Source organism: Vanessa atalanta, chromosome 20, assembly GCF_905147765.1.
Source record: "Vanessa atalanta chromosome 20, ilVanAtal1.2, whole genome shotgun sequence".
Lineage (NCBI taxonomy): Eukaryota > Metazoa > Arthropoda > Insecta > Lepidoptera > Nymphalidae > Vanessa > Vanessa atalanta.
Window position 1 is genome coordinate 4,851,904 of NC_061890.1, and position 14,174 is coordinate 4,866,077.

Consider the following 14,174-nt stretch of genomic DNA (forward strand, 5'->3'; position numbering starts at 1 on the left):
GAAAAAAATATATTATTTAAAAAATATTATATTTATAATGTAATTCATATATATTTTTTACTTTTTTCCTTTGCGTTTTCCTTTTCCTTTCGTTGGAGGTTCTGGTTCAGGCTCAGATCTGAAACAATTATTTTAGTAATTTCATTACATATATCTACCATAAGTTGTTAAGTTCGTGGTTGAATTTACGAACCTAGTGGCGCTGTAAGAAATATTAACCATTCCTTACATCGCCAATGCACCACCAACCTTGAGAGCTAAATGTTATGTCCCTTATGCCTGTAGTTACACTGACTCACTCATCCTTTAAACGGGAACAAAACAATACTAAATGCTATTTGGCGTAAGAATATCAGATGATTGGGTGGTACCACCCCATCTGGCTTACATATATTTCAGTCGAACCATTATTACACAGATGTATGTATCATGTATGTATTTCTTTCCTGATTCACGGTAAAACCATCTACTAAAACTACTCCAAAGGTAGCACCAATTAACTACACACTGGATATCCTTGTTTTTACCAACGAAATATAACTAGTTCTATCAGAAATCATCATAATATATTACTCTATAAAACAAGCTGAATTACTGTTTGTGTTGCACCAAAAATTTTTTATCAAGTAGCTATTATGAACTATAATTATTGCCAGGTTATGAATATGAATCACCAATATTAATCAATCGTGATCTATATACCCCAAAATAGATATCACCGCAGGTTACTTTGGTAGAATATACTTATAGTCTTTCACGACCAAACCACTAAGTCGAATTTCATGTAATTTAATATGAAGCAAGTTTCAACCCAAGGAAGCACATATGCTATCTTTTGCTTGACAACCAACCCGTAAAACCCGAGCGAAAGCGTGCGACAATTAGTAGATAATAATACAAGTAGATAATAAAACTTACTCCTCGCTAACGTCTGGCGTTTCGGGAATGGTGATGTTAGCTTTTGACGATTGCCGGCTGTTCAACAGTTCGCTTGAATCGTCTAGGAGTTCTTGTTCCTGTAATATGTATTGATATATTTATGTTATAAATTTAAACAATATTTTGATATAAAGATTAATTCAAAAATATTTACGAAGTATTTTGATGCACATATAATCTCTAATTGTAGTGGATATCTCTGTATCAGATTGACATGAAAATATAGAAATATAAACCTATGAGCGAGAACCACTAGTAACACAAATTACATGAGCGCAGTAGGTCGCGGTACGACGGTTTCTAGTTTCTTAATATTTGAACTCTGTTTATTTATTATTTTTTTACATAATTTCTGAGTGGTATTTATATCGATTCATAACCAAAGGCGCGCCAGGCGCTACCTGCGAAAGGCGATGACTAGACTGGCGAAAATGGAGTGGAATGGACTGATTTTAAAAATATTTAGGTCGCAACTATTCGCTATTGAGTTATAATGTAATGTGTATTAAGCCGTTACGTGTAATACCAATTAAATACGAGTAAAACCTCGGAACAAAACTAGTTATGTATGCGTATACATACGATATCGTTATCGTATACGATGGTATGGAGTTCAGTGTCGTCTGCAGAGTTGTTAGTGAAGCTCACACTGCAGCGGTCCGATGAGCGCGTCACGCGGCGGGATTCCTCCGCTATGAGAAACAATATCATTATCAATTTAGTTTTGTTACTAGACAGAAAATAGACTTATATTTAAGGTCTTGGTGGCTGTTGTTCGATCAATCTGGCATACGCTAGTTAAAACGTTCAAAATTATTCAAATCAAAATTAAAAAAAAATGTTAATTAACATATCGTCGTTAGGCATTCAGAAGCGCGAATGTGAAAATATTGCATTTTTTTTCTTATTTATTATTTAGATAAATACTATCGATAAAAGAAGAAAAAAAAATGCAATATTTTCACATTCGCGCTTCTGAATGCCGAACGACGATATGTGTTTTAAAGGATATTATAAAGCAAATGACTTTTTATATCATAACATACCTCGTGAATAAAACAAATGCTTCTGAACCTTTTCAAATAAAAATATGTAAAATTGTATTGCATAAATAATTGTAGAAAAAAAAATATATAAATTAAATAAATATTTGTGATTTTTGTTCTCTTCAGTTTACCAAATCCAAATTTATGACTTCTGTCATAAATTTGTATCTAGACTTCTGTATATGAAAATAACAATAATAAGTCTTATAAGGCTGTAGTTATCTACGCTCTTGTAAGGGTAAGAGCTCAAAGCTTCGTTCCGGGTTAAAGCTAGAAGAGTATCGGGAGTGCACCCGAGTTTGCACAGACATTTGAGCACTATGATAATATAAAATGTTGAGTAGGCACTGATGAGAATGAGAATAAATCAGTGAAGTCTTACTTTTAGGCTAAATATATAACTTAAGTTTAATTAAATTGCTATTACCTATTTTCTGGGTTTTTTTGCCATTCTTCTTTTTACCAGACCCGGTGGAGTCCGAACTGGAACCGGACTGCATGCTCCGAGTGGATCTGCGAACGGTAATGTTGGATACGTCGAGGTCATCTGATGGCGGTGACTGTTGTACGGCTTTTTCTTTCTTGGATTTAAGATTTTTTTTAGCTGAAAAATATAAGCATTAATCCATTATCACCCGTTGTAAATTTGATATATATTTTTATCGATGTTATTTAATCAAAGAATTAGATTACAATCAGTGTTTAAATTGTCCTAAAGAACTGGAATTTTTACAATAATCCTACTAGCCTCTTTTTTTCAAAAGTATTTTCCTTAATAATATGCAATAAATATTTTGATATTTATTAGTTACACTAACCTCTGTCTACATCCACAAGAGACCGCTGTGATCGGCTCCGCTTCACTCCCTTTTCATTTTGTTCCTTTTCTTTAACTTGTTTGGGACCTTTTTTATTACGATCTTTGCTATCTGTAGACTCAGAACTCGATCTTGTTAAAGACATTTTCTTTTTCTTGCCTATAAAAAAATACCACTTACAATACAATTGTATAGTTAATATTGATTTTTTGATCGATGAATCAAAAGAAAATGTAAGGCGTATATATTGAAAAAGGTTTTGACTTGAGGTTGATTCAGCCGGTGTAATTATAGGAGAGACATACTAAATGCCCAAAGCTGATGGCGCATTGGTGATGTTAGGAATGGTTAATATTTTTTAGTATTACAGCACCTTTGTCTATGAGCGACGAGTGATGACCACCTTCCACCAACCACGACCTTCAGGACCAACCAGTTTTCATATATAGAAAACTCTTTACACTATGTTACTAAATTTATCGTTTGAAATAAAAAATAAATAATAATAAAAAAAATTGAGATAATTTATGTATTACAAAATAAATTTATACAGGAAGGGACAACTAATGAATTACTTACTTTTAGTAACCTTAACTTTTTTGACGGGTGAAACGCCGCTACTTTCCTCTGAAGCCGTATCCGACGCCTCGACATTCGCTGTAGTTTTTGGATCATTTTTTGGAAGAGACTTCCTTTCGTCCGGTGCTTGGCTTTCTAAAATGATTATTATTTACTTCATTAAACGGTAATAAAAAAATGCTTCATTAGTTTTTTGTAGGGTAAGTCGCCGTAAGTTTGGCGCTTCTACCCGATGGCGGGGCGGGGGCGCGGGGCGCGGGCAGGCGAAGCGCTCGGGACGCGCCTCCTCTCTCACTCTAACCCGGCGCTAGCCGTATTTCGGGTAGACGTTTTTTTTTTTAAGTTATCACTTGTAGTGTTTTCATTGTGTTTACTCATGTATTAAAAATAAATATCTATAAACCGTGTAATAAGTATTTATTAAAATGTGTTACATTTAAAAAAAATGTCTGGTATCATTTGAAAAAAGAAGTTAATTTCAAATTTCGGAGTAAAGTCTCCTTAGATATTTTTCTCTCGTTCTTCAAGATTAAATCGACGGAGACAAGTCGGAAAGATCAGAACAGTAGGAAATAAAGCTATATAACAATAATAAATACGATAATTTAATATCAAAAATTTCAAAAATATCATGCGCAGACTAGCTAAGTGCTTTGGTTACTCGCGCTCCTGCCCCGCGCAGTGCAGACCATCGGGAGGGCCAAGCTTATAGTTTACCACTAGCTTACATATAATAATGTTATGAGTAACCTTTTTATATAATAATTGTAATTATACCTGATATTTATATATATTTGGGTCATATTTGTGCGTGCGACTCTGCGTGCGAATGCGTTGATTTAATTGTTACTTTCAATTTTATCGTATAAATCAATGATCTTTATCATTTTCTCGCCACTATAACACTTTGTTTCGACACGAGTTTATGGGTTTGATGGGAGTCCCTTCACTATAGGGGTTGTCGAGACAGTAAGTACTGAGAGATACAAGGTACATACAAAAGCTACTACACCTAATTCAAGCATGAACTTACTCTGCTCTAACACACTTGACTTGGTTTTGACGGCTCTATTTTATACTACTAGACATCACGTGACCTTATCGTATAACCAAATTTCATATTGATATTGTCATTAGTAAATGTGTAATGGACGTACCTTCTGATATCCTCGACACGACTTCAGTGGGCGAGGTCTCGTCTATCTCTACCTCTTCTTCCACAGTTTCATTGACTACCACGTGAGTACTTCTTGCTAAAGGTTGCGCTACAACATGGAACATTACCGTTATCATATACATATCTCATTATAATTTAAAGTCGTTTCTTGAAGATAAAATATGAACTATAATACCAGTGACCGAACAAAAAGTAGTAATCATATTTTGAACTCTTTAACACGCAACTGACGGTTGCTCCGTTAGGAATCAAAAGAAAATAAAAATCGCGAAATGGCACTCACGCAAAATTTTATGAACTTACAATTAATACTAATGTTAAAATAAATCTACTCAAAGCACATTAAAATATACATACGCAAAGAAGTGGTTATTCTTCCAAAGGTATTCATGGTCGTATCATCTGGCTGAATAATTCCTTCGGTACCTATAACGAAGTAAATATTAATTTTATATCATTGCTATATATATATATATATTTTATGAATTAATCATCAAATATTTTTTTTAAAGAATATGTTTAAAATGAATTCAATTATTGGCCAATCAATAGTAAAATTTAATGTTTAAAGGATTCGAGCAATGATATTGTACCGGTAGACATTTTAGTGAGACTAGCTCGCTCCAGGGCCTCCAGGGAGCCGAGATAGCGAGTCAGGTTCCGACAGGACTGCTTGTCTGGTAATTTCTGAAATGAGATGAATTTGATCACTTTCAGATATTTATTTAAACAAATATAACGAGAAGTTGTTCAGAATTGCATTTATTGTATAATTTTCTCTGGATATAGGAACCAGGAGTCGGGCATAGCGGGAGGCACGCACCGCGATGAGCGGCGGCAGCGCGCGCGCCAGGTCGGCGGCCACGGCGGGCGCGGCGGGCGGCGCCAGCAGCGCCAGCGCGCGGCACGCCAGCGCCGCCTCCGCGCACGCCGGCCGCCGCGCCAGCCGCCCGCACAGCTCCAGCGCCAGCGCGCCCTGCGCGTCGCACAGCTGCGATCGACAACATTCAAGTAAAACTTATTAAAGATAATGATTCATTGTGAATAAATCGCTGGTTCGGAATTTGAAATAATAATAGTAGCAGCCCATACATGTCCCACTGTCTGCTAGAGACCTCTTTTAAATTTGAGACTCTTGAGGTTTCGGACGAGCATTTTTAGGAAATATCAATACGTGATTGAAGAAACTTTGTAGATAGAAAAAAAGGAATCTTTTATAAATTATCAGATTTTGAAATTTTGACCACTTAACACTTTTTTTATTGCTTTTGAATAAGAATAATTCATAGAATAATATATCGTGCTCAATATTTATAAAATCAAGTGTTTTACGAATCAGTTTAACATGCTTCTAAACGTAGGTTTTCTCACTATGTTTATCACTTCATCACTAAGCTCGAAATTAAGTACGAAACACATGAAATTTTATCATGAAAAAATTATGCTTGACTTTTAAATTTTAAATATTATAAATACATATAACTATTCTTTTATATAAATTATGTACCTCATGATTAACTCTGGTCAATGAGACGATAAACCTGACGACTGCCTCCTGATCTATTTCTGCTAGAGGGGAGCTTGATGGTGCGTTGGCTAGTGCTCGGAGAGTTGGCAATGTAGCTTTCTAGAAAAAAATAGGTGGGTTTTTATTTCTAGTTCCAATATGTATAAATCTCCTCAAAAAACATAATAATAAATTAAAAAAAAAAAAAATAACGCAACAAAAAGAGTAAATACAACTAGGCAAAGACAAACAGATCTTCGTTATGAAAGTGCACTTACTTGTATCTGTTCTTGCGATCCATCGACACACACAGGGAAAGTTTGAAAAAATACCCCTATAGTCTGCCGTAGATTATCTTCATCGACTAAATACAAAAAGAAATACTTTATAAGATATTTATAGCATAGTATGTTACATAATAATATTTGACCGAATCTCGGCCTCAGTCGCGAATCTCATGGATAAATTAAAAAACTATGATAGAAATATTATAAAGCAAGTACAAGTGTGGCAGAGATTCTATACACTTAACTATTATTTCATCATCGTACATCACATCGTACATTCGTGGAAAGAAATCAGGTTTAGAACCAATGACTGCACTACACTACACTGCTACTGGAAATTTATTAACAAAATAAATCAATATTTTTTTATGTATATAGTGCGTGGATTTGAATCCGGAATTTTAAGATGTGTTAGCGAGTTATAAAACAAATGAAACCGTTAAAATAAATTATTATCTTTTAATAAAATAATAAATTTTAAATAACCTGTAGCAGGGTTAAACCAGAGCAATATTAGTCTGCTGAGTATAGTCGGCGATTCGAGGTGACCAAGATATATGAGACGACATAGGCCTTCCACTATTATCAGCCTATATGCTGGACACTGCAAAACAAATAGTAATCATATATTAGTTATTGTAGGATTTATTTCATAAAAAATAAACTAAATAGACGTTTCAGATTATTTTGTTTTGCGTTTATTTGTATGTAGGGGTTAATCTCCGGAACGAATGATCCAATTCTAAAAAAAGATTTTACTGATAGAAAGCTGCATTATTCCTAAGTGCTATGTTTACAGATAATATTCATATCAAATAATTTTCTTTAATAATAAATTGCACATCTGCGAAGTCGGGGCAGATCGCTAGTTGATAATATATATCAAATGATAATGTCTTATAACAATGTAAAGTAGTCTGTAACATGTTACAATAATAGGTTCTTTACTAGTGTTGTATTTAAATTTATAATAATATTTTACTTACTGCACTGTCCATTATTTTCAACAGAAGTTCAATGACTGTGCTATGTGTTGGTGTTATTGATAATGCAGATTCGGACAATGTACCTGCAATAAAAATTTACATAAATGATAAATATTACGATAGTTTTGATTGCATTTGATTATCTTACTGACTTGATTGAACATTTTCAGAATTATTTATTAATTTAAAATAATGTAAATAAGGTACAAGTCCTTTCTTCTATTCTATAAAACTAATGTATATATATTATGTAATTGTAAGTTAAACTTTTTGGATCAGCGCAATATAAAAACTACACGAAAAATTGATTATGCAAACTATTACGACCTTTTTGAAAAATTCGCATCGATTACATGTGAGACGTTTTTAATTGTTTATTATGCATGGATGGTATGGATTTTTGACCGTAATTTGCTACTGGGTTACTTAAGAAATTTATGGTTGTATATTTTAGTGATAAAATGATTAGCAGATTAATATAACAAGTAGAAAGAGATGAAAGATTCTGGAAAGACAATCGCGAGAAATAAATCTTGCAGTTGAAACTACATGCACATGAAACACATAGATACACATGAAACACATAGATAAATATTTACATATATATACTTTACTATAATTTTATTACCCTCTTGGTTTTTCCAGAGTTAGATAATTATTTTTCAGAATTTATTTGCTAATGCTCGAGACCTGTCGTTATATTTATTTGTAAAATAAATATTTGCACAATTCCTAAATAAATATAACATATTAAAAAAACACAAACCAATAATTTCCACAGAAAAATATTACTTGGACAGAACAAAATCGTATTAATTATATATTAAAACAAATAGAAAATAAAACTAAGGATAATAAGAATCTCAAATAATAATACCTTAGTTCTGTAGCGAACAAGTTGAAATGTCTGCCTTATTAAATTTCCGATTGTAATTATTACGACAGCGATAAAAGCTGTTTTGCTTGCAGTTCTTACCACTTTGACAAAGTTCTAAGATACGTTCGTTTTTTTATAGCATTATTAACAAAAAATATATAATTAAAGTTTAGTACAAAGGACATAATTTACCATCTTCGTCGTCAGCGTCCAAGGAGTATCGCGTGTTCCGTTTCTTCGGTACGTCCGCCTTCGCCTCGTCTTGGGCGACGTCGTCCTCGAACACGCGCGCTCCGTGCACGCACAGCAGGTCCACTATGCACTTCAATACTGTCGTTACTGTTGGCTCGTTTGTTGTGTCTATTAGCTGAAAACATTACCAGAGGCTTTTGTTCACTAATATCTATTTTCGTAACGATTAGAAGACGTTCGAAAAGATTACGGTCACATAAATTATAAACATCAAATAGTATAAAACGAAATCGCTTGTCATGTTTGCCCGTTTGTTTACAAACGAATATGTTCGATTTTGATGCGGTTATATAATTTCATTATTTAGATAATTTACGGGAAGTTATTTTTTAAATAACTCATATTTTATTTGTTAATAGCAGACATTCGGTATATTGTAATTGTGTTCATTAAATGTTGCTAGCATGGCAATTGTAAGTTGTAAGTTGTAAATATGTATTTATGTAAATTAGTTATTATTATAATATAAGACTTACATTAGCAAAGAAGAATGCTTTGTGGTCTCTTGCAAACTCCTTATCGAGCATTCCAAATAAGGCAACTGTTTCGAGCGCATTCTCTAATATTTCTGGATTTTGAAATATTTCAGCCTAGAAACAAAATCAATCAAGAAAAAATATATAAAACGAGATGATTGTTGCATTAAATTAATTGTACTTTAGTTATAAGTATATAAGTCTGTATGTGGGTATAATGCATATATATATACATATTAATGATCATAAGTCGGGAGTCACGCCAATGTCTAAGTCGGGAGTCGAATCTAGACTATATAGGCCTAAATTTTGAAAAATTAGTTCGCGAGGCAGACGGTTTAAAGCCTTTACCCAACAAGAATACGCAAGGATGAAGATTATGCGCATATAAAAACTCGTTTTTAAATATAGTAATCCAAAGGTTGCTCGGAAGACAGTCTGCATTTCTGGTGTTTATATGACTTTATTAATTATTTAATTTTAGTTTGTGTAATGCGGTGTAATGTAAGAGTATAAAAAATAAAAAAAGAGTTATTCAGTAACACAACAGTTGATTATCACCTCTAGTTCACTAAACATCAACTTCAGAATTGGCGTGATTGTCGTCAGCTGCGGCGTGTCCAGCGCACAGTTCAATATTGTTAAACACTTATTTAAAGTCTCCGCGTCGCATTGTTTTTCTTTTATAGTCTGAAAGAGTTATATGTTTAGGTATATTATTTATTTTATAGTAAATTTTTATTCCGTTAAAGAGTAAGGTTTCGCAATAATTAATTGTGTAAAAGGCATTTTTTTATGTTTTATATTTTCACCACTTACTGCCAATGGTTGGGGCGGTGGTGACTTTGTTTGAATATTCAAATCTTCCAATTTCTTTTGAATATCTGCAACCTGTAAAATATAAACAAAAGTATATTTAACGATTAATAAAAAACATTTCAATTTAGCTCGAGTCACCATAACTGGCAGTAAATAAAATCGTTTATGAACTACGACGACATTATTATGACTTACTTTAGCTTTACATTCCGCGGCGAGAGCATAGTTTTCATCTCTTACGGCCTCTTCTTGAGCTTCGATTGCGACGTTTAAAGAGACACGGAGCCTAGCTCTCTGGAGATAAAAAAATAAATTAAAAACATTAAACAAATCTATAGTAATATAAAGTCGGTCTGCAGGGAGACGAATGTCGAGAGCAGCGGGGCGGACCTGCAGCTTGACCTCGGTGCAGTCGAGCGGCGGCGCGGGCGCGGGCGCGTCGTCGGGCTCGCGCGCGTCGCGCAGCGCCGACACCACGCCGCACACCAGCTCCACGCGCGCCGCCACCTCCGGCACCACCAGCTCCAGGGCCGACACGAATGCGCGGATGACGTCCGAGTTCAGTGGACCGTAGTCGCCTGCGATAGTTAACATATTATTCTAAGTAGTACTAGACGATGTACGTCAATCCCAATATATTTTCGGTTTCTAAGTTTAACTAGGAACGAGTATAGCATTTTAAGACTTTAAATTTAAATTATATAAATATTAAATCGTTTTAACGAATGTACGTAAAAGGTCACCCGTGAGAGTGTCGGTGACGAGTGTCTGCAGCGCAGAGCGGCCGGCGGGATCTCCGGCGTCGTACACGCGCAGCAGACAGCCCAGCTCCTGTAGCACGTACTGACGTGTGCTGAAGCCCACCGGGTCGTCTTTTTCTGATGGACATGGCGATTCCACGATCCTATATATATAATAGAGAAATATTCATATCGGTTTTGTTTATAAATATATATATATATGGCAATATACTTTTTTTATTGACTTCCTATATAATAATCTAATATGTTAAAGGTTAAAAAACATGTTATTCCTTACGCTCTTATATATCCAGTTAAAACGACAAGATCGGGTAGCACCGTCTCTAACGTTTCATCGTCATCGATCTTCTGTAAATGTTCTGCAAGATGACGCCAGTACCAAGCACTTTCTTTATTTAACTTCTCCGCGGGAATGAGGTGCAGGGTTTTATCAGTCGGTAACCATTCTAATAGCTCAGATGTCGGCAGACGCCTATAAAATAATTGTGTATGTTGTAATATATAACCAATTTATTATTAAAAAAAAAATGAAAACTATTCAATTAAAATAAAGTAATAATGTGATAATTTTATAGGCCTTACTTAAACAGTGATTCTAATAGTTTTCCTGCAACATATTGTGAATCCTTAGCATCATGTGTATTGTCCAATCGTATTGCTTTAAGTAGATCAATGATATTGCCGTGGAATGAACTGAGCCAGCCCGGTATCAATATCTCTTCAACCACCCGACGCACGCGCTGACTGCGTTCATTCAGGCCCACCTAGAATTATCCATTAAAATAAATTACAAGCTCAATCTTGCTTACAACCAATTTGTTAATAAACAATTTAATAATATTTAATTATGAATTAAATATTTTGTCTAAAATAATGTCTCTTGATTCTTGACTCTTGTTTCTTGCCGGTTCTTCTCGGTAGAATCTACTTTTCGAACATAAAACCTTTAGCTTTAAATTTAATTCAACAGTGTAAAATGAAGTTTAAACAGTGCTTCTATGAACCTACTTGAATAAAGAATATTTTGATTTTGAAAATGTTACAAATAATAAAAGTTGGTAACCTTTAAAGTGAGTACTCTTTGTTTGACTCTCAACTGTGTCACATTAATCGCAGATATGTACAAGAAAGCGGCGCGGCGTACTGCTTCATCTACATCACAAAGTCGTTCCAGAACAAATGGAACATTACGAGTGCATTTTGCTATCGACATCACTATAGCTCTGCAATATAAAATGAGTTACATTTTAAAAATGGTACTTATCATTTAAAATAGGACATTTCTTAACAATATTAATATACTACCAAACATGGGAATTCAAGTTGAAAATAAGAAGTTGCAAAGTAAATAAACCATAATAAGGTTTTCGTTAATAAAAAATTAAAGGTAACTTAAAAATAAGTATATTTTAACAGCATTAAAATATTCAATAATATCTCAATAAAAAATAAATGAATGTCTATGGTAACCTTCTCACAGATGAACTAGGATCACAGCTCATATGAAAACGATATGCTCTAGTGACTTCATCATCTGGTTCCATTGGATTCTGTAGACGCTGAAGAGCTAGAGCCGCCCTACATCTCACTGCCCCACGTGTATCTTGCAGGCGTTGCATCTTGAAACATAAAAAAAATATTTAAAATTGAAAATTGTAGCTCAATACTTGAGCTGAGATAAACATTACTGTATGTAGGGAATGAAATGTACCTAATTGCCATGAATTTATGCTATACTACTATTTATTTACAAAGACAAATTTACAATCTAATTTGGACTTAATTGTTTTAGTTATTTTATTAGATAAGCTCCTAGTAAAACATCTTACTCAACTATATTTAAGCCTTAACAGAGATACTTTAGATTTCAGGCTTATAAGAGTTTATCCTAAATGAAACATAGATGAATTTGATGATTTGTTACCTGTGATGCTAAGAGTTTGTCACACAGATCATCATCCAAGGATGCATCATCTCCTAGCGCCGAGAGCACAGCTGCCAGCAGTTGACTAGCTCTGTATCTTACAGACTGGCCTGATACACATTGACACTGAAATTTCAACACATTAAAATTTAACAAATCTTTTTGTATAATAATATATATATATCACATAATAAATTTTTCAACAATCCTTAATGTTTGACAAAATTTCCAGCAAGGTTCATTTTTGCTTAAAATACATATAGATTAAATTTATTATAAGCATGATTAAGGTTTGATTCAATGGCATTATATATATAAGTAATGCTAGGTGATTGAAAACTTACATCAAAAATAATTTCAAATATAAACATAAGAAACTCTTCTTCATCATCTAGAGAAGTACAAAAGGTCGCCACAAACTGAACGACACGGTCAACATTAGCACTTGTATCTCCAAAAGTGAATAAATAATGAAGAGCATTCTTAAAACTTTCCCTAAAGAAATCCTGTTCAATCTGAAAGACAAAGATAAATATTAATAAAAAGAAAATTTATAAATAAAAATTGTATTAATAAAAGAATTACCTTTTTGTACAGTTTTATCATTTCTTTTACGTACTTCTTATGTTGAACAACATTATACTGAACGTTTTGAAATATTTTAAACATAATTGGATTATTACGCGGATTCGGCTTCCCGACCGCTTGCGGTATATCGGCGTCAGTAGGTGCCATTTTATCTCACAAAATTGTACAGCGTAATAAATTATTCTTTACACACCATTGATTAATTATAAAATATAATTGAATCTTATTATTTTGAAATAATTCAAATTTAAAAACAATGACAGTAATTTGCTGGAGTTACTGACAAAATACAAATATGTCGGTTATAAAAATAATTCAAACATGACAGGAGTTTATGACTGACAGATGACAATTGACAAGTGATAGATAAAGTGTTGTCATATTCTTAAAATACGACAAAATCGAACAGCTAAGCAAAATCAACGAAAATAAGCCTATTACAGATCTAAGTAGCAAGTTTTTTAAATAATTCAATTAAATTTATTTTGTTATGAGTAGGTCTATATATTGGCTAAAGCGTAGTGATTTATACTCTTTATAAATATTTTTAAACAGTTTAAGACGGAAAATTTAGATTACATTAAATAATTTTAGATGACATTAGATTTATAATATATGTATAAGGATAAAATAAGCTTACTTTTTGTTGTATATATCATTACGTCTCCTCCTCCTCCTCCGCCATAAGCAACACTGGGGTTTATTTATTTACTAATAATTGAAAGTAATCAGCAAATTCAAAATGTTAAAATATGAAAAATTAATAAAAAAATACCAAAAAATTCGTTTGTGTCTCGCACGACGTGTACGGATAATTCTAAGGTCACGATTTTTGTTTTTATTTTATTTTGTTTTAAACCTAATAAAACTTTAAAAAAGGTATACCTTTAAATTATATATGTATATAAAAAAAAGTCTTTAAAAAGGGATTACAATGATACGAGACATAAGTGTGCGTTAAATTTTATTGTGTTTAAAATATGTCTGTGGTTTAAATTATCGTTATACAAAGAGTTTTAGTTTAGTAATAATAGGAATTTTGAGAAGCATACCATATTATAGTTATACATACATATATAAGATGACAAGTGATTATATCTATATACAAGTCTCGTAAAATAATAATTAACTGTCTTAC

General features: G+C 33.2%; 1 protein-coding gene across 1 annotated transcript; it reads right to left on the reverse strand.

The window, feature by feature from the left end:
* Nucleotides 1–20: 20 nt before the first annotated feature.
* On the reverse strand, nucleotides 21–13,342 carry LOC125071769 (condensin complex subunit 3). The gene is made up of 28 exons (XM_047682133.1): nucleotides 13,034–13,342; nucleotides 12,793–12,963; nucleotides 12,449–12,574; nucleotides 11,995–12,143; nucleotides 11,588–11,747; nucleotides 11,107–11,288; nucleotides 10,802–10,996; nucleotides 10,507–10,667; nucleotides 10,154–10,341; nucleotides 9,959–10,057; nucleotides 9,764–9,835; nucleotides 9,506–9,634; nucleotides 8,945–9,058; nucleotides 8,409–8,583; nucleotides 7,340–7,422; nucleotides 6,840–6,957; nucleotides 6,345–6,430; nucleotides 6,067–6,186; nucleotides 5,383–5,550; nucleotides 5,153–5,246; nucleotides 4,917–4,985; nucleotides 4,540–4,647; nucleotides 3,383–3,517; nucleotides 2,804–2,962; nucleotides 2,413–2,589; nucleotides 1,522–1,631; nucleotides 919–1,016; nucleotides 21–118 (listed from the first exon to the last, which is right to left on the reverse strand). Exons 1-28 carry the CDS (start codon nucleotides 13,181–13,183, stop codon nucleotides 58–60), a joined length of 3,657 nt encoding a protein of 1,218 aa, XP_047538089.1. The 5' UTR covers nucleotides 13,184–13,342; the 3' UTR covers nucleotides 21–57.
* Nucleotides 13,343–14,174: the final 832 nt, after the last annotated feature.